Below are 27346 nucleotides of genomic sequence, written 5' to 3'. Positions count from 1 at the left end.
TTCCTCCCACTGAGTCCGTGGACCTTGGAGGCACATCCCATGTCCTCACTATAGCAAGTGTAATGAAACCCTGCCTACGGGCCTCCGGTCCAAGAACGCAGGGGCAAGGAGCTTCGGATCTCAGACGCCACTTAGAGAGGCACCGTGAGACGAACCGCCCCTGAGAGCTGTACACACGGACTAAGAACAAAAACACGCTCTTCGTCATCAGGACAGGCTGTGGTGTTTATAATCTGAAAAGTCACACGACGGAGCCGTGGAAGGCAGAGCAAGCCTGGAATGCCAGGGCCTTCGGGAGAAGAAGGAATGGAGTGTTCTGAGACCCCAGGAGGGTGAGGGCTTTGGCCCAGGTAAGTGGCACCTTCCACCATCACTCTAGGGGAGGCTGTGGAGTGTGAAACAAGGTCTCCCTTGCCTAGCCATTTGGGACCCATGTGGTAAGTGTCCCCAGGGCCCAGCCAGAGACAGCATCGTCACGGTGTCTTCATTATGAAGTCTTCCAAGAGCTGTTCCTTAGGTAGGGCACCTGGACTCGCACATTCAGCGGACATCCTCTTCTCCAGCCTTCAGTGAATCTTCTGCAGGTCTTCAGGCCCAAACGAGGCCGGCAGCAGCTCCTGGACCGTCCTGACTACGAATGTGCCATCGGGCTTGGTCATGTACACGGCCCAGTTGGTGCCAAACTGGAAAAGAGAGCAAAGTTGTGTGAGGGAGGCAGTGGGACTGAGCGGGGATGGGGCGGAAGGCACAGGTTTGAATCTGACTACTATTTTCTTTGTGCCTCAGTTTTCCTTACCTGTCAAATGGGAGTAGCAATAATTGTACCCGGCTCACAGAGCCTGAGAGAGGGCTCAGTGGAAAAGCACTGGCCAACAGCACCGTGCATGGCCTATCACCAATGGGATACGAGCATTCTCTTGGAGGATGTCCCCGGGAGCTTTGTTTTTTTTTTTTTTTTTTAAAGATTTATTCATTTATTATATGTAAGTACACTATAGCTGTCTTCAGATACACCAGAAGAGGGCATCAGATCTCTTTACAGATGGTTGTGAGCCACCATGTGGTTGCTGGAATTTGAACTCAGGACCTCTGGAAGAGCAGTCCGGGCTCTTAACCACTGAGCCATCTCTCCAGCCCGGGAGCTTTGTAAAAACAATACCTTCTCTCCATTTTCATGCTGTGTGGTATACACATGTGTGTATGCATGTGTCGGGGCACATATGAGTAAACATGCATGTGGAAGCCCAAGCATTGGGTCTCCCACCTTATTCGCTGAGGAAGCGACTTAACCATCAAATCCAGAGCTCCGCCATTTGGCTAGTCCAGTCAGCCAGTCTGCTCTGGGGATCCCGTCTCTGCCTTCCACGACTGGAGCTGCAGGTATCTGCCTAGACTGTCTGACATACGTGGGTTTCTAGGGATCCAAACTCTGGTCCTCAAGGATTAAACATGTAAGAGTTTAAGCACAGAACCATCTTCCTAGCACCTTTTGAAATATCTGTTCCTTGGGCTGGAGAGATGGCTCAGTGGTTAAGAGCACTCAGTGCTCTCACAGAAGAGGGGAGTTTCATTTCCGACCCCTACACTGGGAAGAAGCTCATGATTTCCTGTAACTCCGGCTCCAAGAAGATCTGATGCTCTGGCCTTCATGGGTTTGAAACGCACATCCAGCACAGACATGATTAAAAATTAAATCTTTTCAAAAAGCCTATGCCCCAGAGTTTCTGCAATGACAAATGACAACCAATACCTGCTGTCCCCTACAGGTCCCCCTTTGTGCCTTCTTCCAGAAGGAATCAGTCTTGCAGGACACATGACATGCTATGTTAGCATTATATCATCACCTCCCCCTGGAGGTGGCGGCTGTCATTACACTTCTTTCAATATTGAAGATTTGGTATCTATCAATCAGCTGTGGTGGTTTGAAAGCGATGGAATTCTTGGTTCCCAGTGTGTAAGTCTGCTTGGGGAGGCTTGGAGAATATGGGCTTGCTGGAGGAAGGGCTGCTGGAAGCGGGCTCCAGGGTTTCAAAATCTATGGTTTCTAGCACACACTCTGTTCGCTGCTCACTGTTCCAGGTGTGAGCTTCCAGGGGTGAGCTTCCAGGGGTGAGCTTCCAGATGTGAGCTTCCAGATGTGAGCTTCCAGGTGTGAGCTTCCAGGTGAGCTGGTGTGAGCTTCCAGGTGTGAGCTTCCAGAGGTGAGCTTCCAGGTGTGATCCAGGTGTGAGCTTCCAGGTGTGAGCTTCCAGAGGTGAGCTTCCAGGTGTGAGCTTCCAGGTGTGAGCTTCCAGAGGTGATCTTCCAGGTGTGAGCTTCCAGGCGAGCTTCCAGATGTGAGCTTCCAGATGTGAACTTCCAGAAGTGAGCTTCCAGATGTGATCTTCCAGAGGTGAGCTTCCAGGTGTGAGCTTCCAGGAGTGAGCTTCCAGGTGTGATCTTCCAGAGGTGATCTTCCAAAGGTGAGCTTCCAGGGGTGAGCTTCCACCAGGCTTGGACTTGGTTGTGGCTTTATTCCCTGTCTGTGTCTTTTATAACAGGGTAAACCAAACCAAGACTTAAACAATCAGAGGTGATCTTCCAAATGTGAGCTTCCAGAGGTGAGCTTCCAAATGTGAGCTTCCAGGGTGAGCTTCCAGAGGTGAGCTTCCAGAGGTGAGCTTCCAGAGGTGAGCTTCCAGCTCCAGCCAGCCTGTCTCTCGTCTGCTGTCCCTGCGTTATGGACCCCAACCCTCTGAACCATAAGCTCCAAATAAACTTCAATTGCTTTGGTCTTGGTGTCTCATCACAGCAGTAGGAAAGTAACTAACACATCGGCAGAGATGAGCATGTCTCCAGAACTTTCTCCCACACTCTCTCTGGGTCCTCTGGGGTTCGCTGTCTTCATCTACGCTGTGTTTTAGTGATAGGAGCTCCTATCCACCAGCGGGGTGGGTAGGTGGGGAGTTAAGTCAGTGATAGAGATGGAGTTGAGAGACCCAGCGTCTTCCCGGCAGGCATGGTGAGACCCTTGCACCTAGTAGGTGCCCATTTCACAGAGGCATTGTGACTGACGAGTGGGCTGCCAGCTGCCAGCCGAGGCTGGTCCGTGAGCCGTTACCAGACGCTATCCATCTTTGGGATTTTTCAGAATTAAGGTTTCAAGGAAAATTTTGTGTTCGCTAAGCTGTGCCCGAGGGTGAGGGTGCGAGCTTGGCGTAGGCAGATTTAGATGCCAGGTCCCGGGTTCCCAGGCCTCATCACTCACTGCTCACATTTGGCTTTATGCTTCTTTCTCCACGCCAGCTTTTTTTTATTTGTTCTCTCTCACCAGCGTCTGGGGAAAAAATGTCCATACGCAGGTGGATCAAGTTGGAGCCCTGGGAGCCAGAGACTTGGTACTCGCTGGTGGTTTCCTTAGGCGAGGTCACCATGCCGGCAGGTTGGTGCCCCACCCCCACCCTCACACCCGGCGCGGAGGTAAAATTTGCTGAGTGGATTAAGTGCCTCTGGGGTGGCTTTTCCATCGTGAGTTGGGAGATGGGCTCTGTGAACTGCTCAGCAGTCAACAGACAAACGAGCCAAGCCGCCCCGTCTGGCAACACCAGTTCCAAAGCAAGAATGCTCACAGATCAGGCATCGTGAAGCAGCCTTGAGGCAAAGCCTCCCACCCCACCCCCAGACTCTCTCGCACACTTGGCCCAGGGTACGGATTCAGAACACACAGGCGATGAGAGGGACGGGGAGTTTGGAGTCAGCCTTGTATGCCACTGACACCCAGTCCTCATGAGCCGCTCAGTCTCCTTTGGCGCTCATGGAGATAGGAGCGGTGGCAGCTGCTTCTCATTCTGAGAATTCTGCCAGGTTCTGAGCATTCTCCTAGCAAGCTGCAGCTCAAGGGCCGTGCTCGGGGACGTGTGGCTTTCATTTTGGGACACACGATAGAGGCCATGAGCTTCTTTGGCATCCTCCTCCTGGCATCCCCCAGTGTGCAGCGTTAACATCAAAAGCTCCCACTGGGCTGGGTGTGGTGGCAAGCAGGTAGATCTCTAAGTTCAAGGCCAGCCAGGTCTACACAGTGAGTTCCACGATAGCCAGGCCTATATAGAGAAACCCCATCTGGAAAAACAAAAACAAAAACAAACAGAAACCCCACTCCTGCAAAACAAAAACTAAACTAAAAAACAAAAACCCTCCACTAGGCCTGAATGAGAACCCATGGTCAGGGCTGGCATGTAGCTCAGTGTAGAGCCTGGCACACCCCAGGCCCTGGAGTCCATTCACGCCAGCACAGCAAAATGAGCCAGCCAGCAAGCCCACCATCCCAATCCACCCTGTCGTTTTCACAGTTAACAAAATCAAACCTCCCATTCGTACACTTTATAAAGTCCGCCAGGGCCAGCAAGATGGCTCAGTAGGGAACGGTGCTCGCTGCCAAGCCCGGTCATTTGAGTTGGATCCCTGAAGCCAACACGGTAGGAGATAACGGACTCAAAAAAGTTGTACTCTGACCTCCACACTTGCACTGTGGTGTGTGTGTGTGTGTGCACGTGCACACACGTGCACAATTAAAGATAATAAATAAGCAATAACATTTGCTTCATATCTTTCTTGGCTTCCCCTTTATTCTCTCTCTCCCTCTCCCTCCCCCCCTCCCTCTCCCTCTCCCTCCCCCTCTCCCTCTCCTTCTCCCTTTAATTTTTCAATTTTGTTGTTTTTGTTTGTTTTGAGGCAGGATCTCCCTGCACAGCCTCAGTTGTCCTGGAACTTGCTACAGAGCCCAGGCTGGCCTCAGACTTGCAGGAAACCCTCCACCAACTCCTGAGTTCTGTGATTACAGGGGTACGCTACTGTGCTACCGTGCTACCGTGCCACTGTTCCTGGCTTTCCTTGACTTTCTGAAAACAGTAGTAAAATACCGGTTACGTAAGACTTGTCATTTTCGTCATTTTTGAGTGCATAACTCAGTTCCCTTTATTCTGGAATGAACATGCTCTCGGTTCTCTGGCTGGTATGGCCACGTGACCGGGCCCCCTGTGATCCTATATCGCACCACTCCTCTGTCTACTGCCCTTTGACTTTCCATTGTTCATACAGTGAACATCGAGGTCAGCGTGGAGCACTCTGTCTTGTTGCCTTTCGTGATTTATGGTTCTACTAGAATGTCACCTTCAAAGAGAGCCACCTGGAGCAGGAGCTGGCAAAGCTTTTGCTGAAAAGGGCCAAATAGGAAGTATTTTGGGTTTCCCAGGCCGTGTGGTCTTCCTGTCGCTGGCAGGAGTGGTTGCTGATAACCCAGCAGGGACGGGGAATAGTTCTACCCCCGTCAGACTTATGTACACTCAAGAGACACGCTGGGATTGGCCTGGGGGCTGGAGTCTATTGTTCTCAGCTCCCTGCTGCCCCTCTGTCCCCTGAATTCTCTTCCTGGATTTTCTCACAGCTGCTTGAAGCTCAGTGAGGGCAAGCCTCGCTGGTCCCCAGAGCTGGCATTGAGAACAGACAGTAACCATGTGGGTCGAAAGAGGGACTCGTTTCTGGTGACTCACGTGAACCCGGGAAGATCCTAGGAGTCAACCAGCAGAGTATAGAGCTCGGACAGTAACCGTCCCCATTGGCAGTCCGTCTGCTGTGGCCCCTAAGAGACCTCAGGGATGCTTTCCAGGAAGGAACCAGGCTCTCACCTCTCTCATGACTTGTCGGCAGGCTCCGCAGGGAGAGATGAACTCTTCTTGCAAGTCACTGGGGAAACAAAGAGTCAAATGAGAGCGGTCTGCCTGCCACAGGGCTCTTGGCCGATGGCTGAAATCCACGCACTGAGTCCCTGTCCTGTTGCAAATCAGGTCACATTTCCATCAGACAGTTCCGGGTTCCCAGAATCATTGTGTCCTGGAGGCTGGGAAAGCGACATGGCTTGGCGGCTGGCCACACTTCCGAAATCAAAGCCACAGTGGTAACGCTACCTCATCAGTGCGCTCATAAATGTTTAAGGGGCACTCAGCTGTCTGTCCTCCACGCTCCAGGAGACAGGGGTGAAGGAGAGCTTGTCTCTGGCCTTCACAGGATGACTGGGCCCAGGAGGCATGACACAGAAGCCACAAGAATGCACTGCAAAGGAGCAATAAGCCGGCCACTGGAGTGAGACAATGTCTCACACAGAAGGTGGCATCAGCTGGGCCCCAGGAGAACAATAGAGTCATGCACTCCCACTTAGGGAAAAACTACTGGGCCAGGCATTGAACAAGTAGGGAATCAGGATAGCCGTTTTATTGGTGAGGTCATAGGTTTGGTGAGATAAATAAAAGGCTATCCTGAAGTCTGGGGGGGGTGGTTGTGTTTTAGATAAATAAATATAGGGGAAGGTGAAGAGATGGCTTCATGGTTAAGAACACTTTCTGCTCTTTCCAGGAGAACTGGTCTCCCATACAGTGGGCTTGCAGACATCAGTAACCTTGGCTCTAGACGAGCTGGAAGCCACACACACAGACCCACCCACAGGACACACACACACACACACACACACACACACACACACACACACACACACAAACACCCACACACACACACACACACACACACACACACACACACACACACACACACACACACACACACACACACACAGCCACACACACACACACACACACACACACACACACACACACACACACACACACACACACACACACACACACACACACACACACACACACACACACACACACACACACACACACACACACACACACACACACACACACACACACACACACACACACACACACACACACACACACGCACACACACAGACACACAGACACACACACACACATACACACACAGCCACACACACACACACACACACACACACACACACACACACACACACACACACACACACACACACACACACACACACACACACACACACACACACACACACACACACACACACACACACACACAGAGACACACACACACACACAACCACCATACACACACACACACACACCCATAGCCACACACACACACACACACATGACACACACACACACACACACACACAGACACACACACACACACACAGCACACACACACACACACACACACACACACACACACACACATACACACACACACACACACACACACATAGCCACACACACACACACACACACCATATATAAAAATGTTGGTAAAAAGGAAGACAGGAAGGGGGATGGGAGAAAAAGGAAGGCGGGTCTGGACGTCTCTGGGCATGGAGGAACGCCATGTACGTACATCAGAGAGAAGGATGGGCACCTGGCTTCTGCCAGAAACAGAGCAAGGAAGACCTCACTTACAGCCACGTCGCTCTCAAGAGTTCAGGCACCTTTGGGCTGTTGTCTGGTTCAGCCAGGGGACAAAGGATGACGTCTAGAGAACCAGATTTGGCTGTAGGGGCCTTGGTTAGCTGTTGCCACAACCCCTACCCTTCTGGGCCCACAGCTTGGGGACTGCTCTAAGAGGGCATGGGGTTTTGGCCGACTTCCTCTATTGCTTACCGTGTGGCTCTGAGTCACCTTAAGACAGCCCGGGTTGTTCCTTTGTCTGTCACACGTGGTTCACTGTCATCTACTTGACAGGGTTTCAACAAAATGACATAGCACGTCCCAAGGATGTATAGACGTTATTTTTGAGACAAAGTCCATGTAGCCCAAGCTGGCCTCTCCAACTTGCCACGTAGCCGAGGATAACCTTGACCTCATGAACCTCCGGCTTCCATCTCCCGAGTCCCTGTATTACAGGTCTGCACCGCCATGTTTTATGCAGTGATGGGGGTGGATCCCAGAGCCTCATGCATGCTCATTAGGCATTCTCTCAACTGAGCTAAATCCCAGCCCCAGGGATTTTTATAAGCCTCAGAGTGCTATATTTTTATTGCCTGGGCTAATTCCCACACATCTTCCGCGTGCGACCCTCTGCCATATGTTAGTACTTCGCCCCACACTGTTTTACTACATACGGTGTGCTCTATGCTGCTTATAATTAATATTGCTATGTGCTGACAGCAGCTGTTAGGCTGTGTACCGTGTGCCTAGCATGCTGAGCTCCTGCAAAGCATTCTGCAGACGCTGGCTCATTTCAGAGGACTAATGTTGATTGAGTACATACTACATGCCTGGCACCAGGTACTGCTACGGGTGCTGGGGGTACTACAAGGAACAAGACACACAAATTTACCATGGTCAGGTCTTTGTAGACTAAAGAGAGGAAGGGGCCAACTAACCAGCCAGCAGTGGACCAAGTAGAGGATGTTAATGATTGGACAGAGCGACCAGGAGCTATTTTTTTAGATTCCATGATAACTGACTTATATCCGAAGGTCCAATCAAAGAATGTTTCTGTTTTACTCCCCCCCATCCCCTTCAAGACAGGGTTTCTCTGTGCAGCATTGGTTTTCCTGGATCTCACTCTGTAGACCAGGCTGGCCTCAAACTCACAGAGATCCACCTGCCTCTGCTTCCTGAGTGCTGGGATTAAAGGTGTGGGCCACCATTGCCTGGCAAATCAAACACTGGTTTTTTGCTCCAGGAAAAAGTGGGGTGTTCCTGAGAAGACTTCCTGCTTCAGGAGAAACCCTACGGGAACATGAGGGGATAGGGCCCCTCTGCAGAACACTCTGAGAGCCAAGTAAACTCGGCAGTTTCTAGGTGACTGGCATTACAAGCCTAGACCGTCTTATGTTTCATTCCTTTCTACCTGTGTTGGTCCAGGGCCTGCTCTAAGCCAGGCAGGCGTGGAAAGGGAGCAACAGAGACCTCCCAGAGCGCTGCTGCCCTCAGGGTCCTCACCACCTAACAGAGGAACGTCAAAGCATGGAAATGCTCTAACAAAAGCAGTTTGGGCAGGACTCCGAAGTGTCACCAAGGGAACTCAGCCTCCTTTCCACAGCCAGTGAGACCCTATGTGATCTATCTGTCCCTGTCATTTCCCCCTCTTGGATACAATGGCCTGAGTCAGGAGTCACCAGAGGACCAATCCCACATCCTAGCAGGAAGCTGAATTCAGCCTCAGTTTCCACCACCCAACATTCTAAACTGGGCTAAGTAGCTCACTTATGCTGCACTGCAGTACCACAGGCTAAGCCAAGGCTCTTCAAAGGAGGAGCCAAACAACCAGCTGTGGAACCTGTGTGCAGGCTCTTACTACATGATAGAAATCATGAAAGAAGCGACTTACTCAGGGTCACAGAGCCAATCAGGGGGCAGAACCAGGATTCGAATTCAGAACCCACGAACTCTGCCTTTGCTTTTCTTGTGTCTGGCAGAAGTAAGAACGATCGCCCCACAAACCGTGGTTCTCCTTGGTGACAGACACACTGTGTGCTAGGGAGTTCACAGAAGTCAATCCATGTGGCCAGCCAACAGCCCGATCCTGCTCCTCTCAAGAATTCCCAGCTTAAAAAGCCAGGCTGAGGGCTGGGGTTGTCGCTGGACGCATAGAGCGGCTGTGGTGCACAGAGGCCACGGGTTGGAGCCACAGCACCACCCAAGATGGCGCAGACCTGCAGTCCCGGCACTCAAGAGGTGAAGGCAGGAAGATCAGAGTTTCAGGGACACAGCCTTGGTTACAAAGTAAGTTCTAGGCCAGCCAGGCTTACATGAGACCTAGTCTAAAAAAAATAAAATAGCTAGGTTTAGAGGCTTCTAAGCACCTTAGGTGGACAGTAGGGCAGGCCCCAGTGACCCTGGAGCTAGGACTCTCACCTGTCCCTTAACATACATGGCTAGAGTGAGCAGTAACCATCAGACAAGCTGGCTGTATCTAGACACGTCTCCCATGTTTTCCTGATTCTCCTTCCTGGGCTACCTTTTTTCCCTTGGAGATCAAGGGTTTGTGCAGACCTCGGCCACACACTGAAGTCATGCTTAGCTTGGTGAACTAAAAACCTACTGAGTCCGAGGACCGAGGCTAGGAGTTCAGTGGGGTCCCAGAGTCTCACCTGGCTCTGCCAACAGCAGCTCCACCCTTTGTGACCCCAGAGAGGGGACTCGACTGCAAGCCCTGGTGTGTGCCAATAAGAGCTGGCGGCATTCCTCCTCTAAATGCAAGCTCTCTGATTAATAAATCATGAGTGTGATAATGATTGCATTGCTGGCTGGGGGATTCAGTTATGGGCTAAAAATCCTGAGTAGACCAGTTGGGTGCTGGAAACCGCACGTGTTTGCGGAGGTCTGATGATCGTTGCAAGACCCAATTGGTCGAGTTTAGAGGCAGGCAATGGGCAAGAGAGAGAGCCCTTCATTGGGCAAATGCTAACGGAGCCAGCAGGCTACAGCACCAATCTGCTGGCGTTGACCTTCCTTCCCCCAGAACATCCTTACTTTCTTGGACCAGCCTTGAAACTGAGTTATTTCTCCCCATTTCTTCGTAAGAGCATCACACATCCTGCTCTGTGCTCTTTTGCACAACCTTGTTTATTCTTTGAAAACCTAAAGGAACCAGGACAGCCCTTGGCTCCCGAGAAAGCCTCGAACCGAAGCCTCGCTTCCTAAGGGCACACCTGGCTCTGGTCACTCCAACATGACCCTCGGGTCCTCGGGATACCCTGGGGGCCAGTCTGGGGCAAAACATGGGGTCTTGGAAAAGCCATGATGTCCCTTCCTGTTGCGCTATGTCAGGCTTTCTGTAAGCCTCTGCCTCTTTACCAGGTTCCAAACCCATTCGCAGGAAGAGAGGATCCTCTAGGGTCTGTGTCCCACACTGCCAAAGACCAATGCTCGCTTAGCGGGCTCTGCTGGCTGGGTTCCACTGTGTCCTGTGTCAATTTCCTAACCAGTAATTTGCCAAGATTACTTGTCTCTTAGCCAATGCAAAAGGGGTACCCACATGCAACTCACCACAAAAGCATGACATTGCTGGCGTCTAAACCAGTAAAGAGTCCATTCACACAGGCTTTGGTCTGGAAGCTACACAAGTCCAGAGCCAGCAAGACCCCACCACACTCCCATTGACAGGAGCCCACGGGAGCTAGAGCAACCACATCTGAGGTACCAGAGAGCACTGACTGGAATTCTAGTTCAGCCAGATCCTACCTGCAGTTGGGTTAGCTTGAACTATAGTGTTTACACGATTGTCACCAGGTCACCGCGCCAAGCTTGCCTTTGAACCCTGGCTTTGGCCCCTTTATCTGGATTTTAGCTTCTGAAATTAGCAAAGCTCAACAGCTGGTTCTGGGCCCACTGCAGGCAGCAGTATCTGCCTCCTGCCACAGCATAGCACAGTGGACTGTGCCCTGGACTATGACTCCGAGACCAGGGATTCACCCCAGCTTTATTTACGACTAACTTCCAGGAGAGTTCCTTAGCGTCACAGGCCTCAGGGGGTTTTGTTTTGTTTTGGTTTTGTCTATAAAAATGGGGTGGTGACAAGGGAGTCCATACCAAATGACTCTCAGGTCCTCTGGCTATGAGTTTCTGTGTGACATCTTTCTTTTGTACCTCCTGGGGTTTGGGTCATACTTGGTGTTGTTGAGACGGAAACATACCGGCTGTGTCAGTCACCCTGGGTTTACCTGCTCTGCCGGCTAACCCTGAGGGTGGAGTCTGAGGCAGACTAGAATGACAGGGGCAATTAGAGGGCCCTGAAAAGGGTGGGAGGTACCCGCTCAGGAGACTGGGTGAGACCTTTCCGCAGCTGAGAATGAAGACCACCAAAAACTAGCCGGTGTGGTGCAGACCTTTAACTCTAAGGGAGGCAGAGGCAGGTGGATGGCCGTGAGTTCGAGGCCAGCCTGGTCTACATAGTGAGTTTCATAGCTGTGTGAATTACCAGGGATCCGGAGTGAGACCTTGTCACAAAAACAAAACAAAACAAAAGACAACAGAAAAAAGAAAGGGAGGGAGGAAGGAAGAAAAGAAGGAAGGAAGGAAGGAAGGAGAGAAAAAGAAACCAGCTGAACTACAAGATCTCAAAGCTTCCAAAACCCTCATACAGTCACCACTGGGATAACAAAGTGTTTATTTCCTTTGAGAAGCCCACACCCAAGCTTTTGGGTGTGTCTCATCCTTCTCCGGGGCGTCTCTCGGTTAACCTTTGTGCTTAACGTCTACTAAAACACCTTTTAAGGGACTGGGAGACACGGCTCAGTGGTTAAGAACAATTGGTGCCCTAGCTAGAGGACCCAGGTTTGATTCCCAGCACCCACAGGCTGGGTCACAGCTGTCCGTACCTCCAGTCCCAGGAGAACCAATATTGCCTTCTGACCTCAGGCACCACGCACGCCTCTGGTGCACAGACATATATGACAAACATGCAAAAACACTTATTCACATTCTATACACATAAAATAAATCTAAGGAGTATTTTGAATGTCTTTTAATACATCCCAATTCTGTTTCATGGCGGTTTGTCTTAAAATGCTTTTCCTCAGCAAAACCAAGAATCTGGCTTTACCTACATGGCAGTTCCTAAAAGATTCCAGACTTTTCTGACTCCCGGTGGAATTCTTAGCTGTCTCCAGTTTCACTACCACTGAGCAAATCCATTAATCATTTTAATTATTGTTATTTTTCCTTATGTGTGAGGGTTGGCGTGGGGGTGGGGAATGTGTATGTGCTTTTGTGTGTGTGCATACACTCGTGTGCATGAGTTTGTCTGTGCATGCGCTCATGTGTGCATGTGCTTGTATGCTTGCATCCATGTGTGCATGGGCTCATGTGTGCATGGGCTCATGTGTGCATACATTCATGTGTTCATGTGCTCATGTGTGCATGAGCTCATGTATGCATACATTCATGTGTGCTGTGCTCATGTATGCGTGCAGGTGTGTATGCACACATGTATGAAGGCCAGAAGTCGATTTCAGGCATTTTTTTTTACTGGATATTTTATGTATTTACATTTCAAATGTCATCCCCTTTCCCAGTTCCCCCGTCTCCCATCCCCCCCTCCCAATTCCAGGCATCTTCCAGTCACTCTGCCTTATATCTATTTTCAATCATTTTATTTTATGCGTATGAGTATTTTGCCTACATGCAAGTCTGTGAACCATGTGCATGTCTGATACCTGCAGAGACCAAAAGAGGGTGCTGGATTCTGTGGAACTGGAGTTACAGATGGTTGTAAGCTACCACGTCAGTGCTGGGACTCAAACCTCAGGTTCTCAGCAAGAGCAGCCAGGGATCTTAACCGCTGAGCCATCTCCCCAGCCCATATCTTATGTTTTTGAAAGTGTTCTCTCACTGAACCTGGAGTATACTCGTTGAACTAGACTGACTGGGCAGCCAGCTTGGGGATCTGTCTCTCCCACTTTTTTTTTTTTTTTTTTTTGGTTCTTTTTTTCGGAGCTGGGAACCGAACCCAGGGCCTTGCGCTTCCTAGGCAGGTGCTCTAACCACTGAGCTAAACCCCCAACCCAGGGGATCTGTCTCTCAATGCTGTCGCAGTGACGGAGTCATAGGGACAAACCACCATGATCGTCTTCTGCCTAGTTTGTTCAGGGTCAGAACTCAAGTCCTCAATCGCACGCGTCAAGTGCTCTGCCCACTGAGCAACACTGCTTCGGCTCCCCTTGCCCTCGCTCTTTCTGAGAAACGGTCTCACTATTTCTGATCCTCCTGCCCCTATCTTCTGAGTGCTGGGATTATAGGAGTGTGGAACGATGTCCTCTTTTATGCGAAGCTGGGGATCGAACCCAGTATCTTTGCATGCTAGGCAAGCACCCTACAAACTGAGCCACGCCCCCAGCCTTAGATTATAATTTCTTATTTACCCCCTTATCCCTGGCTCTGTGTCTCCCAGGAAGACCATGTACAATAGTCATGTGTCTGGTGAATGAATAAATGAGGTGTGTGTGTGTGCATGCGTGTGTGTATTTGTGTGTGCGTTTGTGTGTGTGTTTATGTATGTGTGCATGCGTGCATGCATGTGACGTTAGCTGGAGGAATGATGAATTCTGCTATAACTGCCCTTCCCACTCACCTGGCAATAGCAATAGCCCTGAAGTCCTTGTAGCCTTCAGAGATGGCCTTCTGGATGGCGGTCCGCTCGGCACACACACCGAGTGGGTAGCAGGCATTTTCTACGTTGCACCCTGAGGGGAGAGAAGAGATCATCGGTGTGGACAGCAGAACCATTCCCTGATGAGGATGTCATAAGAGGTTCCCTGTGCCTCTCTGCTATATCTTGACACGTGATAGTCATTTGGGAAGAGGGAACCTAGTTGAGCAAAGGTGTGTGTGTGTGTGTGTGTGTGTGTGTGTGAGAGAGAGAGAGAGAGAGAGAGAGAGAGAGAGAGAGAGAGAGAGAGAGAGAGATTTTCTTGTCTGTGGGGCATTTTCTTGATTGATGACTGACGTGGCGTGGGAAGGCCTAAGCTCCTCGTGGGTGGTACCACCTCTGGGCTGGGGGTCCTGAGTACTTTAAGAAAGCAGCTGAGTAAGCCACGAGGAGCAAGCCTGTGAGCAGCACCCTCCATGGCTTCTTCTTCTCAGGTTCCTGCCTCCAGGATCCTGCCTTGGGTTCCTTCGATGACTGACTCTGCTGGGAAACTGGGTGACATGAGCCCTTTTCTCCCCACGTTGCTTTTGGTTATACTTTATCACACTGTAGGACCCTTAACGAGAGCACTCCCACAACCCAGGCCAGGGAGGGCCCAATGTTGTGAACAAAGTGGGAAAGGAGAAGGCACTTTGTCCAGAAGCACTGGAGGACGCTGGGGTCCACCGTGGAGTGGATTTTACAAGAATGCTCAGGTCTTTGTTTTCCTACTGCCTCACCCTGGTTCCCAAACCTGGAAGCCGATGATATCACAGCTGGGCAGGGGAGCAGCCGTATCATCCCTGAGGTCAAGGCCAAGATGGAGGGAGCTGCTGAGGCGAGCTCGATAAAGTGAACAGAGAGCTGGCTAGGACAGGGTGTTTGCCAGGCGGGAAGATGCAGATTGCTTGCCCAGTGCCTCAGAGGGAGAAGACAGACAGAAGCAGCCTCAGATCTGGACCTAAGAGATGGCATGAATGGGGAGGAGCCCTCGGTGTGGTCCGAATGCTTTTGCCTTTTACATTTTATTTATTTGTGTTTGATGTGTATGGACGTTTTGTCTACGAGGATGTACGAACAACTGTGTGTCTGTGCTTGGTGCCCACAGAGGCCAGAAGAGGGTGCTGGATCCCCTGGAGCTGGAGTTACAGAGGGTCGTGAATCACCACGTGGGTGCTGGGAACTGAACCAGAGTCCTCTATGAGAGCAGCCAATGCTCTTCACCTCTGAGCCATCCCTCCAGGCCCCCAACACTCTTAGCAAATGTGTCACCAATGATGATATGACCAAGGAAGAGGTTCCTAGATCGCTAAGCTGGAGACCCCAGCAGATAACAGACAAGAGATATGCTGGGAGAGGAAACCTCTCCCTTTCTGTCTTTGGGTTCATGAGCTGCCATGGTTGGTGACTAGGTGTTCCCGTTTTAGGTAGTGGGAGACTCTGTCATTACCATCAACAACCCCACACTGTGTGGCGTGGGGATGGATGGGAAGTGGGGGTGGGAAATTAGTCAGTCCACAGACCACCGGATCAGCAGAGCTACAACTGGACTAGAGGAGACACGAGCCATGGGGCAGTAAGACTCTGCCCTCAGGGACTTCCCTCAGCCAGGCGGTAGGCGGATGCTTTATGTATGGAAAGAGGAGTGTGTACAGGTCCTTATGGGGACCTGGTGACAGAGGCTGCTAATTGTCCCCCACTTGAGTTTAGCTGGATAGAGCTATCCATCTAGAAGCCTCCCTTGGAACATCTTGTAGTACTACCATTTTGCTGGCTTGGGTTTGTGCCTGTGAGACGTGTACCCGCGTGCATTTGGGGAGGCCAACGGAGGATAGGGAAGGCTTGCTGGGTCGCTCTCTGCTTTATCCCCTTGGGAGGGTGAAGCTAGGGCTAGACTGGCAGCCGACAGGCTCCAATGATCCCCTTGTCTCCCCAATAGCACCGGGACTACAGACAAATGTGAGGCGTCCAGCTTTCTACATGAGTGGGTGCTTGGGATTTGAACTCAGGGCCTTGTGCTTGTACAGCTGAGCCATCTCCCTAGCCCAGCTATGCAGTTTAAGCCAAAGAGTGTGAATGGTGCAATACGTGCAATAAACAACATATGGTCAGAGTTCTGGAAGCTTGCTGCTTGCCCTCCACTTCCTCTTTGCCTTCCTGAGGTCTAAGACTTGATTTTTTCTTTTTTTGTTTGTTTCATCGAGACAGGTCTCGTGAGGTAGCCCTAGCTAGCCTGGACCTTGCTATGTAGCCCAGGCTGGCCTCAGACTCAGAGATCTACCCAGACTGGCCTGGGACTCACAGAGATCCACCCACCGTTGCTTCCTGAGTGCTGGGACTAAAGGCATGCTCCACCATGTCCAGCAGAGGGCTGAGACTCGAAAGGGACATTAAGCCAGTTTGAACCTGTGCTTGAGGGCGTCACTCTGGGGGTGGTGGGACACCTGGACAGAGTTTTTATCTCCAGCCTTGTGGAACAGAGCAGGGCAGCTCACAGGCCTGGACTACAGCCTGACCCCTGGTGTGCCAGAGAAGAGAAAGTAGGCAGCCATTTTCCTGAAGTTACCGAGTCATCTGTCAAGTCAGCTCAGTTCTTGTCTGTCACGCTCCCCATGTACAAGTCTGAGCGTCCATCAGGATTCTGTGGTATATTTTTCCCTCAAGTGCCTATCGGATCTGGAAACTATAAGAGAAGTCACTGAGCGCACGGCTCTTGCCAGAGCCCACGTCCTCTTGGATGCTCCCGTTCCTTCACGGTCTGCATTCGCACACCGGGAGTGAGTATGTTTATTGTGTTGCTCACAGCTTTTGAGAACACACGAATCCCTGGTCCAGAACTGATGGCTGCCACTAGACCTCCGGCAGGAGGCCATAGCTGTAAGTCTGCTGGGAGGAAGGCCAGCATGTTTCCCGCCGAGGCTAGGGCTGGCCCTGCGAGGTTAGATGGTGACAGGTTCCTACATCAGGGAGGAAGGGCGGGTGTATACAGTGGGAAACACTGTAGAGTGCAGTGGGCACCGACTGCTTTGACATTAGTGTCTCTTCCCTTTCATTTTGCTACTGTGTCTGTGCACGTTGTATATGTGCATGCATGTATGTATGTATGTATGTATGTATGTATGTATGCATGCATGTATGTATATCCATGAGCCAGAGCTGGCTCTTAGCTAGGTTCCTGATCCTATGCTGAAATGACTTACTTGAAGCACCTCTATGGCTGGTAAGATGTCTCAGCCACTAAAAGCACTTGTCCTGCCGTGCTTTTAGTGTCCTACAGCCTGATGACTGTACTCCCTGGGTTTCCTGGTGGAAGGGAGAACAGACTCCGTAAGCTGTTCTCTGACCCCAACCCTCCACATACCCTCTGACACACTCTCTGTGGCATGCTTACACACACACACACACACACACACACACACACACACACACACACACACACACAGAGAGAGAGAGAGAGAGAGACAGAGAGAGAGAGAGAGAGAGAGAGAGAGAGAGAGAGAGGCATGAATGTACGTGCCTGCATGCACACTCACACACAAACAATAAAACAATCTGTCCTTTAGAAAAGAAATCCTTCTCTAGCCTACATGCCTCTCCAGCCTTCACTGACCTTCTGCACCCTACCGCTCCCTGACCTGTCCCTGACTCAGGTCTGATGCTTTCCTGCTACACGTGAGTCACACCAAGCTTGAGTTCCAAGGGTTGAGGGGCAAACTTCTCACAGGAAAGTAACAGAAAAGATACTCTTCTCTCTCTCTCTCTCTCTCTCTCTCTCTCTCTCTCTCTCTCTCTCTCTCTCTCTCTCTCTCTCTCTCTCCAATCCATGGTCTGTTGTAGGCCAGGCTAGCCTCGAATCAGATACATAGCTGAGGATGACCTAGAACCTTACCCCTCTGCCTCTGCTCCTGTTGTGGGGCCGTTTCCTCCCAGACTGAAACATTCTAGTACTCTTGGGAAGCTCCTTAAGACAGCAAGCAAACAACTCAGAATAGCTTCAGGAAGTCCCTGAAACTGATCAGACTCATGTTAATTGACTTCATTTTGGGTTCTATGAACAGATTCTCGTATTCATAGTGCGTTCATAAGCTGGAGAGATTGCACAGCAGTTAAGAGCGTGCACCGCTCTTGCGATGAATCAGGTCCCAGGAGCTCACAAACACCTGTAGCTCCAGCTCCCGGGAATCCAATGCCACTCATTAGGCGCCTCCCCCTCCCCCCACCCCCTCACATAAAAAGTAAGGAGCAAAGACTGCTGGGAGTCACTCTCAGACTGGAACTGCCTGGAAGAGGTTTAGACCAACTGAGGCACCTGGAAAAGACTCTCCCCAGCCTGTTGAGCTGCCTGCAGACTGTGCCCTGTGCTCCAGGTTCCCAGTTTGCGAGCTGTCACTCATCCTGGGTTGGACCTTGGCGATGCAGCTGTCTGAGTCATTTCTCTAAGTAACCCCTCCCTCATATTCCTGTAGGGAAGTCCAATAAATGCATCGGTTCACTAAGTTGAACTTCAGTGGTGGCTGTACTTGGGTCGGTTATAGGATCTCTATCTGGGGTGAGTAGATGTGTGTGGTGCTGGGGTTCAAACCCAGGGCTTGGTATACGCTAGGCAAAAAACACCCTACCCATCAAGCTCCAACTCCAGCCTCCTGAACGCTTGATTCATTTTTATAGGTTTTCTTAATTTTTCAAAAAAGGTATGTGTATGTATGTGGGTATGTGCATGTGTGTGCTGGTGCCCTCGGGGGTATGTGCACATGTTTGGTGAAAGGCACTGGATTCCCGGGAGCGAGAGCTACAGGTGTTTGTGAGCTCCTGGGACCAGATTCCTCGCAAGAGGGGTGCACGCTCTTAACCGTCGCGCCATCTCTCCAGCTTATGGACGCCCTATGAATACGCGAATCTGTTACTAGAGCCCGAAATGAAGCCAATTAACATCTTTATCCCAATGTGCTGTCCTTAGGTACCAGATTCTTGGCTCCCCCTGCTCAACCATGTCAGAAACCTTCCCTGACACCCTCCCAAACCTCCATCTTCCACCTCTCACCCTCTCTGCCGGTTTGTGCAACTTTACCTTTCTCCCCACTGCTCCGTGGCCGAAGCATACCTTTCTGTTATTTAACTCGAATGGGAATTTTGTGAGGGCAAACTTGGTTGTGTTGTGGTCGTGGTAGAGTGACCGGCGGGGTCCAGCACAGCAAGCTCTTGGCTATATACACCGCCTGAATGTTCAATGCTCCTCCTTGCTTCCCTTGTCGAAGCCCTAACCAGTGTTGCCATGGAGTACAGAGGAGAGGCCTCTTGGGATGGGAGAATGGAAGGTAGCCCCAATTGGCTCCCTTAGAAGACACCAACGAGTTCTCTCTCCCGCTGTGACAGGGTATCAAGAGGAGGTGGCCAAGACTGGATGTGTTCAGTCAGACTTGTCTGACTATCAGTGTGTGTTTACACACATACACATACATATAACATATAACATGCATATATCGGAGATGAAACTGTTGGTATCCCACAGCCTCAGCGACTGGGCATGCGCCCAGCCCACCAGGCCCCCTCAGAGCACCTTGCTTTCCCACGTCAGTGAATTCTTTCTTGAGCCAGGCAACATGGGTACCATGGGTACCATTATGACTCCCTCTTACAGGAGGGAGGAGCCCAGGGAGCCAGGGATGCACATGTTGGTCTGTTCCATCTAAAAGGCTGTGCTAGTTTTCTATGGCATGTGTTTTAGGCGGATTTATGACAGGGGGCGCGGGGGGAGGCTACCACCACCCCGGCAATCAAAGAGGCTCCCAGTGGGGAGACCTGTCCAGAGAAGAAATCAGAGCTGGAGGGCACCATATATATTCTCTTTACTAAGGGATCTCAGAGACGAAAGGGACAGTAGCCACGCCCTCTCTCCTTTCCTTTCCCCTCCCCTCCCCTCCCCTCTGCCACCTTTGTTATGCTGCCCAGGTTATCAGAAACCCCTAGACCCAGAATTTCTCCTAGCATTCATCTCTGTCCAGCAAAGTAGCTTCTCCCTTAAATGGTGGATGAAGAGGGGACGGATACAGTACTGTCCCAAGATCACACAATAACAAAGGAAATTTTGCTCCATCTCTTAAGTCAGTGGTTCTCAAACGGTGGCTTGTGACCCCTTTGGGGGTCAAAATGATCCTCTCACGGGGGTCACCTGAGGCCACTGGAAAACACAGATGTTTACATTACGATTCATCACATTAGCAAAATTACAGTTATGAAGTAGCAACAGAGGTGATTTTATGGTTGGGGGAGGGTCAACCCAGCATGAGGAACTGTGTTAAGGGTCACAGCATTGGGAAGGTTGGGAACCGCTGCCCTAGGTGGTGCCTGCCAAGAGTTTGTAGGAAGCACAAGCCTGGTGCTTTTCTTATGCTGTGGTGATCTGCTCCTTAGAGCGGAGGACAGAGACATTCCCTGAGGTATGCCTAGGGCTCCGAGTGGTCCTCTCTGCCTCTCCTTTATCTTTATCACGATCTTGGGAGGCCAGGTGGAGCATCTACCCCTGAGGGGAGGGTGGGTTCTTTCTCCCTGGCCTGTCAGTTTCTCAATCCTCCCATCCTGGCTTTGTTAGCATTCTGTCTAAGCTCCGCCCTACAGTTACCTGGCAACAGTTAGGTATTACTGACACTATAAAAGGGGTTGCTTGACCCCTCTTCTTGTTCTCTCTTGCTTTTACCTTTCTACCACCACTCTCTCCCTATTCCCTTCCTCCTCTTTCTCCATTGCCTCTCTCTCTCTCTCTCTCTCTCTCTCTCTCTCTCTCTCTCTCTCTCTCTGCCTCTACTACCCTCCTGACTCCCCTCCCCTATGCCCTGAATAAACTCTATTCTATACCATACCATCTTGTGGCTGGTCCCTCCAGGGACAGGGTTGCTTCAACGTGGGCCCTGGAAGCCCCCCCCCCCCATACCTCACCACATCTCCATAGAACGTATCCCCCCTCTCTTTATCTTTTTCTAAACACATCAGTCTGGACTGCTATGTCCATCCCGCCCCAGCTCTCCCTCTCTCATCTCTCTCGCTGTTCTCACCAGGAACTGCAGAAGGCTGCCAGTTGGTGAACCACGGCAACACAATTGTCCATTCCCAGCCCAGGTGACCCATCTGTGAGGAACTCGAGGCCGTCATGCTAGGGTAGAGAGTAACAAAGAGAGAGCTCAGCTTTTTTCTGAGGTTGCTGACAGCCAGGCTGTCAACAGCGGATTTGCTTTTAAATTGCACGGGATGCCTGCCCCTTGTGCAAGGGAAGCTGCTGGGAGCCAGAGAGTTTGTTGATTGGGATCACAGAGCTGAGTGGACGCAACTTGCTGTAAGTTACACACTCAGTGTCTAAAGTGGACTGCGCCCTTTCTGCTCCCTGATCTCTCTACTCCACCACCATGATGCTCTCGTTTCCTCCAGTTCCTTGGGGACCCCCTTCGCCCCAAGCTGACTGCATGAGCCCTCCTTTTACGTAATAGAGGCCCTACCTCTATTATCAGGAAAGATCCAAGACTTCTGCTAATGTCTTCTGTTTGCTCACCTCGGAGCAAAATTCTGTCTTTTCAGAGACAGAGTTAGAGGAGCCTAACTCAGCCTAAGTCAATGGTGCAGAGCCCAGATACTATTAATGTATAGGGTACAGAAAGTATTAATGTAAGCTTGAGGAGCAGAGTTCGGGTCCCCAGCACCAGTGTAAGTGTTGGGGGGTGGGGGTGGAGGGTGGAGACCTATCTCTAACCAGCGCTCACTTAGAAAGCAAACACAGGATCTCCACAGCAAGCTAGCTAGCTAGACTAGAACCGGTGAGCTCTGGAAGAGACTTTGCCCCCAATCACTGAGGAGGACAGGGGTGGAGGAAGACTCCTGATGTCAGCCTCAGGCCCCCCCATGTACCTGAACACGTGTATAAGCGGCCATCCACACAACTCACCCAAACACGTTGTTGTTGTTGTTTTCAAGACGGGATTTCTCTGTAGCCCTGGCTACCCCCAGAATTCATTCCGTAGACCAGGCTGGCCTCAAACTAAGAGCTCTGCCTGTCCCTGCCTCCTGAGTGCTGGCATTAAAGGCATGGGTCACCTAGGCCCAGCTACACACTTTTTTTTTTAAACCACTGAGATTGTTCATTTTGTATTGAGATGTTAAGACTTTTCTGGAAGCCTGTTTTGATATTTTCCTGTGAATGAATCCCACCATTCAGAAGACCTTCCCTTCTTCCTGGCCGGTGTTGAGCAAGGGCCCCTTCAGAGAAACGTGCCCTGGAGCTGCAAAGCCTAACCACACCTACTGAAGGCGTGACTCATTCTAGCTCACATTCCCGCCACAGCTAGAAACCTTTACTCCAGGAAAGACATGCCTCAGTGAACTTTCAAACACATCCCGCCTGCACCCAACGACAGCTACAAGGGCGGCCCAACACAGAATGGTAGCCTTTTAAGCACTGTGAGATTTTGGGGGCTGAAGCAATGGTTCAGTGCTAACCTTGTAGAGAACCATAGTTCGGTTCCCAGCACACACATCAGGCAGCTTCTCATCCTGGAACTCCAGGTCCGGGGGATCTGATGCCTACTGGCCTCTTTGGGCACTTGCAAGTCATGTGTTCATATCCCCCCACATAAACATGTAGACACACACACACACACACACACACACACACAGAGGCACACACACAATTAAAAATAAATCTTTGAAAAACAAGAGATGTTTTTGCAGGACAGTTGGTGGCACACGCCTGTAATGCCAGCACTTGGAAGACAGAGGTAGGTAGGTAGAGAGAAAGGGTGAGGGGGAGGAGAGAGAGAGAGAGAGAGAGAGAGAGAGAGAGAGAGAGAGAGAGAGAGAGAAACGGAGACAGAGATTTGTATGTTTTGTTAATAGATGACAGCATTCATTTGTAACATCACCAAGTTGGACACACCTGCCACTTGACCCTCATCCAACCTCCAGCCACTTACCTCTGGCCGCGCTGGACCTTTCAGAGGCTCACATCCAAAAGAGGGACACTGCCCTTAGTGACTCAGAAAGGCTCGTGATTGATTGACAGATGGGAGGGCTGAGATAGTCTTCATAAAACGTGAAGTGGCTGTAGTTGGCGTGGCCTCAATTTGCATGACACACCCTTGAAATATCCACATGCTCATTGCTCTATCAATAAAAGTCTTTTTTTTTTTTTTTTTTTTTTTTTTTTTTTGCCTACCTGCAGTCTTTACAGTAGGTAGAGGTCATGGGGTGGAGCACGTGAGCAGATAATGAACGCAAAGAGGAGACAACAAAAACAGTGGCAGCCCAGAGCGTAGTGGCAAAAGCACGGCTAAAGAGTTTCAGAGAGACACTGGGTGTGGGAGGCACAGGCAGGCTGATCTCTGTGAATTCGAGGCCAGCCTGGTCTACAGAGGGAGTTCCGGGACAGCCAGGGCTACACAAGCGAGTTTCAGAGAGTAGAAGTTTGTAGAAAGCCAGGGAGGGAGCACTGCTTGCCTGGGGCGAGCCTCAAAGGCCAACGGTGTCAGCGCCCAAGGCCTGGGAGCTATAACAGCAGCTGTTGCTGATGACAGCTGATGACAGTGACTGCTGTCACAAGCTGAGGCAGTCATTAGCTGCTGAGGGCTGGCTAGGCCACTGGCAATCAAAGCCCAGAGCCACAAGCCTCCAATGTGAGCACCTGAAACGCTAACTTCTAGGTTGGGGCACCACAAGTACCTAGTTCTCTGGACTTGGAGCACGAAGCCTGTGGGTCAGCCTGTCCACCCCACAAGCTTTGGGTACTAGAGGGCCCAGCGCTACGAAGATGAAAGACTGTCCCTCCTTGTCTACTTGAGATTCCCATCCCAAGCAGACAAAAAGAGCCCTCGACTGAGTGGTAACAGCTCTGCACATCCACTGTGAAGAACGGATCAGACCAAAGATTGAGTTTGGAGTGAGATCTAAAGTAGGGGTGCAATGGCGGTAAGAATGAAGAGCCAAGGGGCTGGAGAGGTGGCTCAGGGGTTAGGAGCACTGTCTGCTCTTCTGGAGGCCCTGAGTTCAAATCCCAGCAACCACATGGTGGCTCACAACCATCTGTAGTGGGATCCGATGCCACCTTCTGGTGTGTCTGAAGACAGTGAACTCACATTCATAAAATAATAAATCCCTTTTTTAAAAAGTTAATCGGAAATGTGAAATGTGAAACATTAGCCTCTGGAATTATTTTAGAAAAATAAAAAAAAGAATGACCCTGTCCCCCAGTGGGTAGAGAAGTCCAACGTTTCAGGTAACAGAAAGCAAGCAGAGCCGCCATCAAAGTGGCACATGGTGGCACACACCTCTAATCCCAGCTCTTGGGAGGCAGAGGCAGGCAGATCTCATTGAGTTCCCCAGTCTACAGACCAAGTTCTAGGACAGCCAGGACTAGACAGGAGAAACCCTGTCTTGGAAAAAGAGAAAGAAAAAGAAAAAATTCTAACTACGGGTACTTCTGGCTGGACATGGTAGTGCACACCTTTAATCGCAGCACCCAGGAGGCAGAGGCAGGCAGAAATCTGAGTTTGAAGCCAGCTTGGTCTATTGTTCTGTGACAGCCAGGACTGCAAGGAAAAACCTTCTTTCAATAAACACACAAAGCTGTCACAGCACCTGAGTTCCTGGGTCAGCCTGCCCTGAATGGAGCTACCCTGGAGGTTTTACCTCTGCTGAGAGAAAGCTTCCCGACTAATGCACAGGATAATCGCCTGCCTCTCTCTGGCCCTGGCTGTGAGATTATGAGAGATCTACACAGATCCTTATTCTACTGTACGTTCTGACATGTTCTTGGTCCTTCCTTTCATCTTAAAGGTTTAAATGCGTGCATGTGTGTGTATGTTTGTCTCTCTGTGTCTCTGTGTGTGTGCCTGTGCCTGTGCCTGTGTGTCTGTGTGTGTGTGTCTGTCTGTCTGTCTCTGTGTGTATCTGTGTATGTGTATGGCTGTGCATTGCATGCATGTGTATGTGTGTATGTATCTGTCTGTCTGTGTGAGCATGTATGTTGTTGTTGTTGTTGTTGTTGTTTTTGTTTTGTTTTGTTTTTTGGAGCTGAGGACCGAACCCAGGGCCATGCCCTTGCTAGGCAAGCACTCTACCACTGAGCTAAATCCCCAACCCTGAGCTTGTATGTGTGTTTGTGTGTGTGTGTGTGTGTGTGTGTGTGTGTGTGTGTGTGTGTGTGTGTGTGTAAAAGTACATATGTATGGAAGCCAGACTGGGTCAACTTCAGTTATCATTCCTCAGACACCATCCACCTTGTTCTTTGAGACAGAGTCTCTCGCTGGCCGGGAGCCTGCCAATTAGGGTAGGCTATCTGGCCAGTGAGCCCCAAAGATCCATCTCTACCTACCCTGCACTGGGATTACAAGTGAATGCCGCTGTGCCTATTTCTAGTGCTCTGGAGATCAGCACTTTACCAACTGACATACCACTTCAGCTCTCTTTCCTCTTCTTTCTATTTCCACAGTCCTGGCCCAAGCCACTTATATACTCCACAAACCCCGTCTACAGATAACTCAGAATGCTTCAGGAAGTCCCTGAAACGGACCAGATTAACTGGACGCCCTCCTGGCCAGAGTAAACAGTATAAACTCAGAGTCTCTCTCAGATGAAGGAAGTTAGGCTTCGGAAAAGACGGAGACCAGCTGAACTGCCTGAAAGATGTCTACAACAGCTGAGTTGCCTGGGAAGGACACACTCCAACCCGTTGAGCTGCCTGCAGACTGTGCCCTGTGCTCCAGGTTTCCAGCTTTGTGAGCTGTCACCCATGCTGGGGTGGGCCTTGGTGATACAGCTGTCTGAGTCATTTCTGCTCCTGTAAGTAACCCCTCACCATATTCCTGTAGGGAAGTCCAGTTGGTTCACCAAGTTGGACTTTGGAGGGATCTGTACTTCGGTCTGTTGTGGGCTCCCTATCTGGGGTGAATAGATGTGAGCTGCATCCTCCCAGGAAAGGTTTTGTCACACACCTGGGTGATTCATGAAACCCTCTGAGGCTCAGTCAACAAGGCATACAAAAGGGCACTGTAGTTGCCACCTGTCCACAACATGTCCTAACTGAGAATGTCCTTAAGTTTACCAAGCTCCCTCCCTCCCTCCGTCATCCCTCCCTCTGTCCCTCCTCCCTTCCTCCTCCCCTCCCTCCTTCCTTTCTCCCTCCTTCCTTCTCTCCTACCTCCCCCCTTCCCTCCGTCTCTCCCTCTCACCCTCCTTCCTCCTCCTTTCCTTATTCTCTTTCCTCTCCTTTTGCTCCCCTAAACCCAGGCCCTTGTGCATGTGAGCAAGCCCAGCACCACAGCTGCAGCCCACTCTGGCCTACCTCAGTGTCTATAAACATGAGCTCTGGGCACATTCTTGTTAACTCCCTACAGACTGCTGGATTCCCAGACCATGCCTGGATCCTTTCCTCCAAAAACAAACAAGCAGCAAAACAAAACAAAATAAAACAAAACAAAAAACACGCTGTCTGCTTGATGCCATCCCTCACCAGCCATCCCCAGCATCCCAGGTTGCAGGAAGGTGGGGCTTTGGGAGCTCCAGTCCTGGGTCCCATCACCAGTGCCTCCTCTAATTTAGGTCATGTCTCTGGCCTCAACTTCATCTAAAAATGGGTCTAATCTAGGCCAGGAGGTCAGAGAAAGAACTAAGTGATGGGCAAGTGAAAACAGGACATTCAGTAAGTAATCCGAGTCTCCTGCACTGCTTGGGTAGTTGATTTTGGCTTCTCCCTCTAGCCTCACGTGCAAATCTCCTTCCCCACTCCAGACTTCTAAGAACAGAGCCACTGTATAGATAAGCACTTGAGTGAGCCCACAGCCTGGGCAGGAGGCAGGAGAGGGCCAGTAAGGAGGGGACCAATGGGGATTCCCGGCGCCAGCCCTTACCAGAGAAGATCCTCCCGTCCCCGGTGAGCAGGGCAGCCCCAACAGGGAAGCGGCTGTAGGGGCAGTAGGCTGACTTCTTGGCTTCACGAGAGGACAGCAGCAGCCGCTGGACGTGCTCGGGCTCCACGGCACAGGAGGGGCGTTCCTGGGCCATGTCGGTGCGAGGAGGGTGAGCTAGCAGCTGCAGACTAGAGGAAACCGGTGCTGGCCTTCTGCCTGCACTGGCCAGGAGAGGTGGCTCCGCCCCCGGGGTGTGTCCCAGCGCGAGCCTGAGACCTGCAGGCTGGCCCCCAGGCTGGCGGGATGCTGGTCAGGACTTGGCAGCGTAGTCTCTCAGGGCTGGAGCCCAGATGATATGGCGTTTACGACTGAGCTGGGGAGTTCCACGGTGGACCGGTATGTGGTGCCCATAAGTGAGACAATTTCCTTTAACGATTTCATTCACTGTCAACACAGGTCAA

At 51.0% G+C, this 27346-nt stretch overlaps 1 protein-coding gene across 1 annotated transcript; it reads right to left on the bottom strand.

The window, feature by feature from the left end:
* Nucleotides 1-200: 200 nt before the first annotated feature.
* Nucleotides 201-27346, bottom strand: Cda (cytidine deaminase). The gene is made up of 4 exons (XM_032895599.1): nucleotides 26886-27346; nucleotides 13945-14056; nucleotides 5664-5721; nucleotides 201-683 (listed from the first exon to the last, which is right to left on the bottom strand). Exons 1-4 carry the CDS (start codon nucleotides 27037-27039, stop codon nucleotides 567-569), a joined length of 441 nt encoding a protein of 146 aa, XP_032751490.1. The 5' UTR covers nucleotides 27040-27346; the 3' UTR covers nucleotides 201-566.

This window comes from Rattus rattus, chromosome 1, assembly GCF_011064425.1.
Source record: "Rattus rattus isolate New Zealand chromosome 1, Rrattus_CSIRO_v1, whole genome shotgun sequence".
Lineage (NCBI taxonomy): Eukaryota > Metazoa > Chordata > Mammalia > Rodentia > Muridae > Rattus > Rattus rattus.
This window is presented reverse-complemented; position numbering and strand designations above follow the sequence as displayed.

Bases quoted from the DNA above. Each gene is read 5' to 3' on its own strand.
- Cda (XM_032895599.1), bottom strand. From the start codon at position 27,039: ATGGCCCAGGAACGCCCCTCCTGTGCCGTGGAGCCCGAGCACGTCCAG. The intron at 14,057-26,885 runs GTAAGGGCTGGC...CTCTCCCCTCAG, and splicing joins GGACGGGAGGATCTTCTCTG to GGTGCAACGTAGAAAATGCC. The intron at 5,722-13,944 runs GTGAGTGGGAAG...TTGTTTCCCCAG, and splicing joins AGGGCTATTGCTATTGCCAG to TGACTTGCAAGAAGAGTTCA.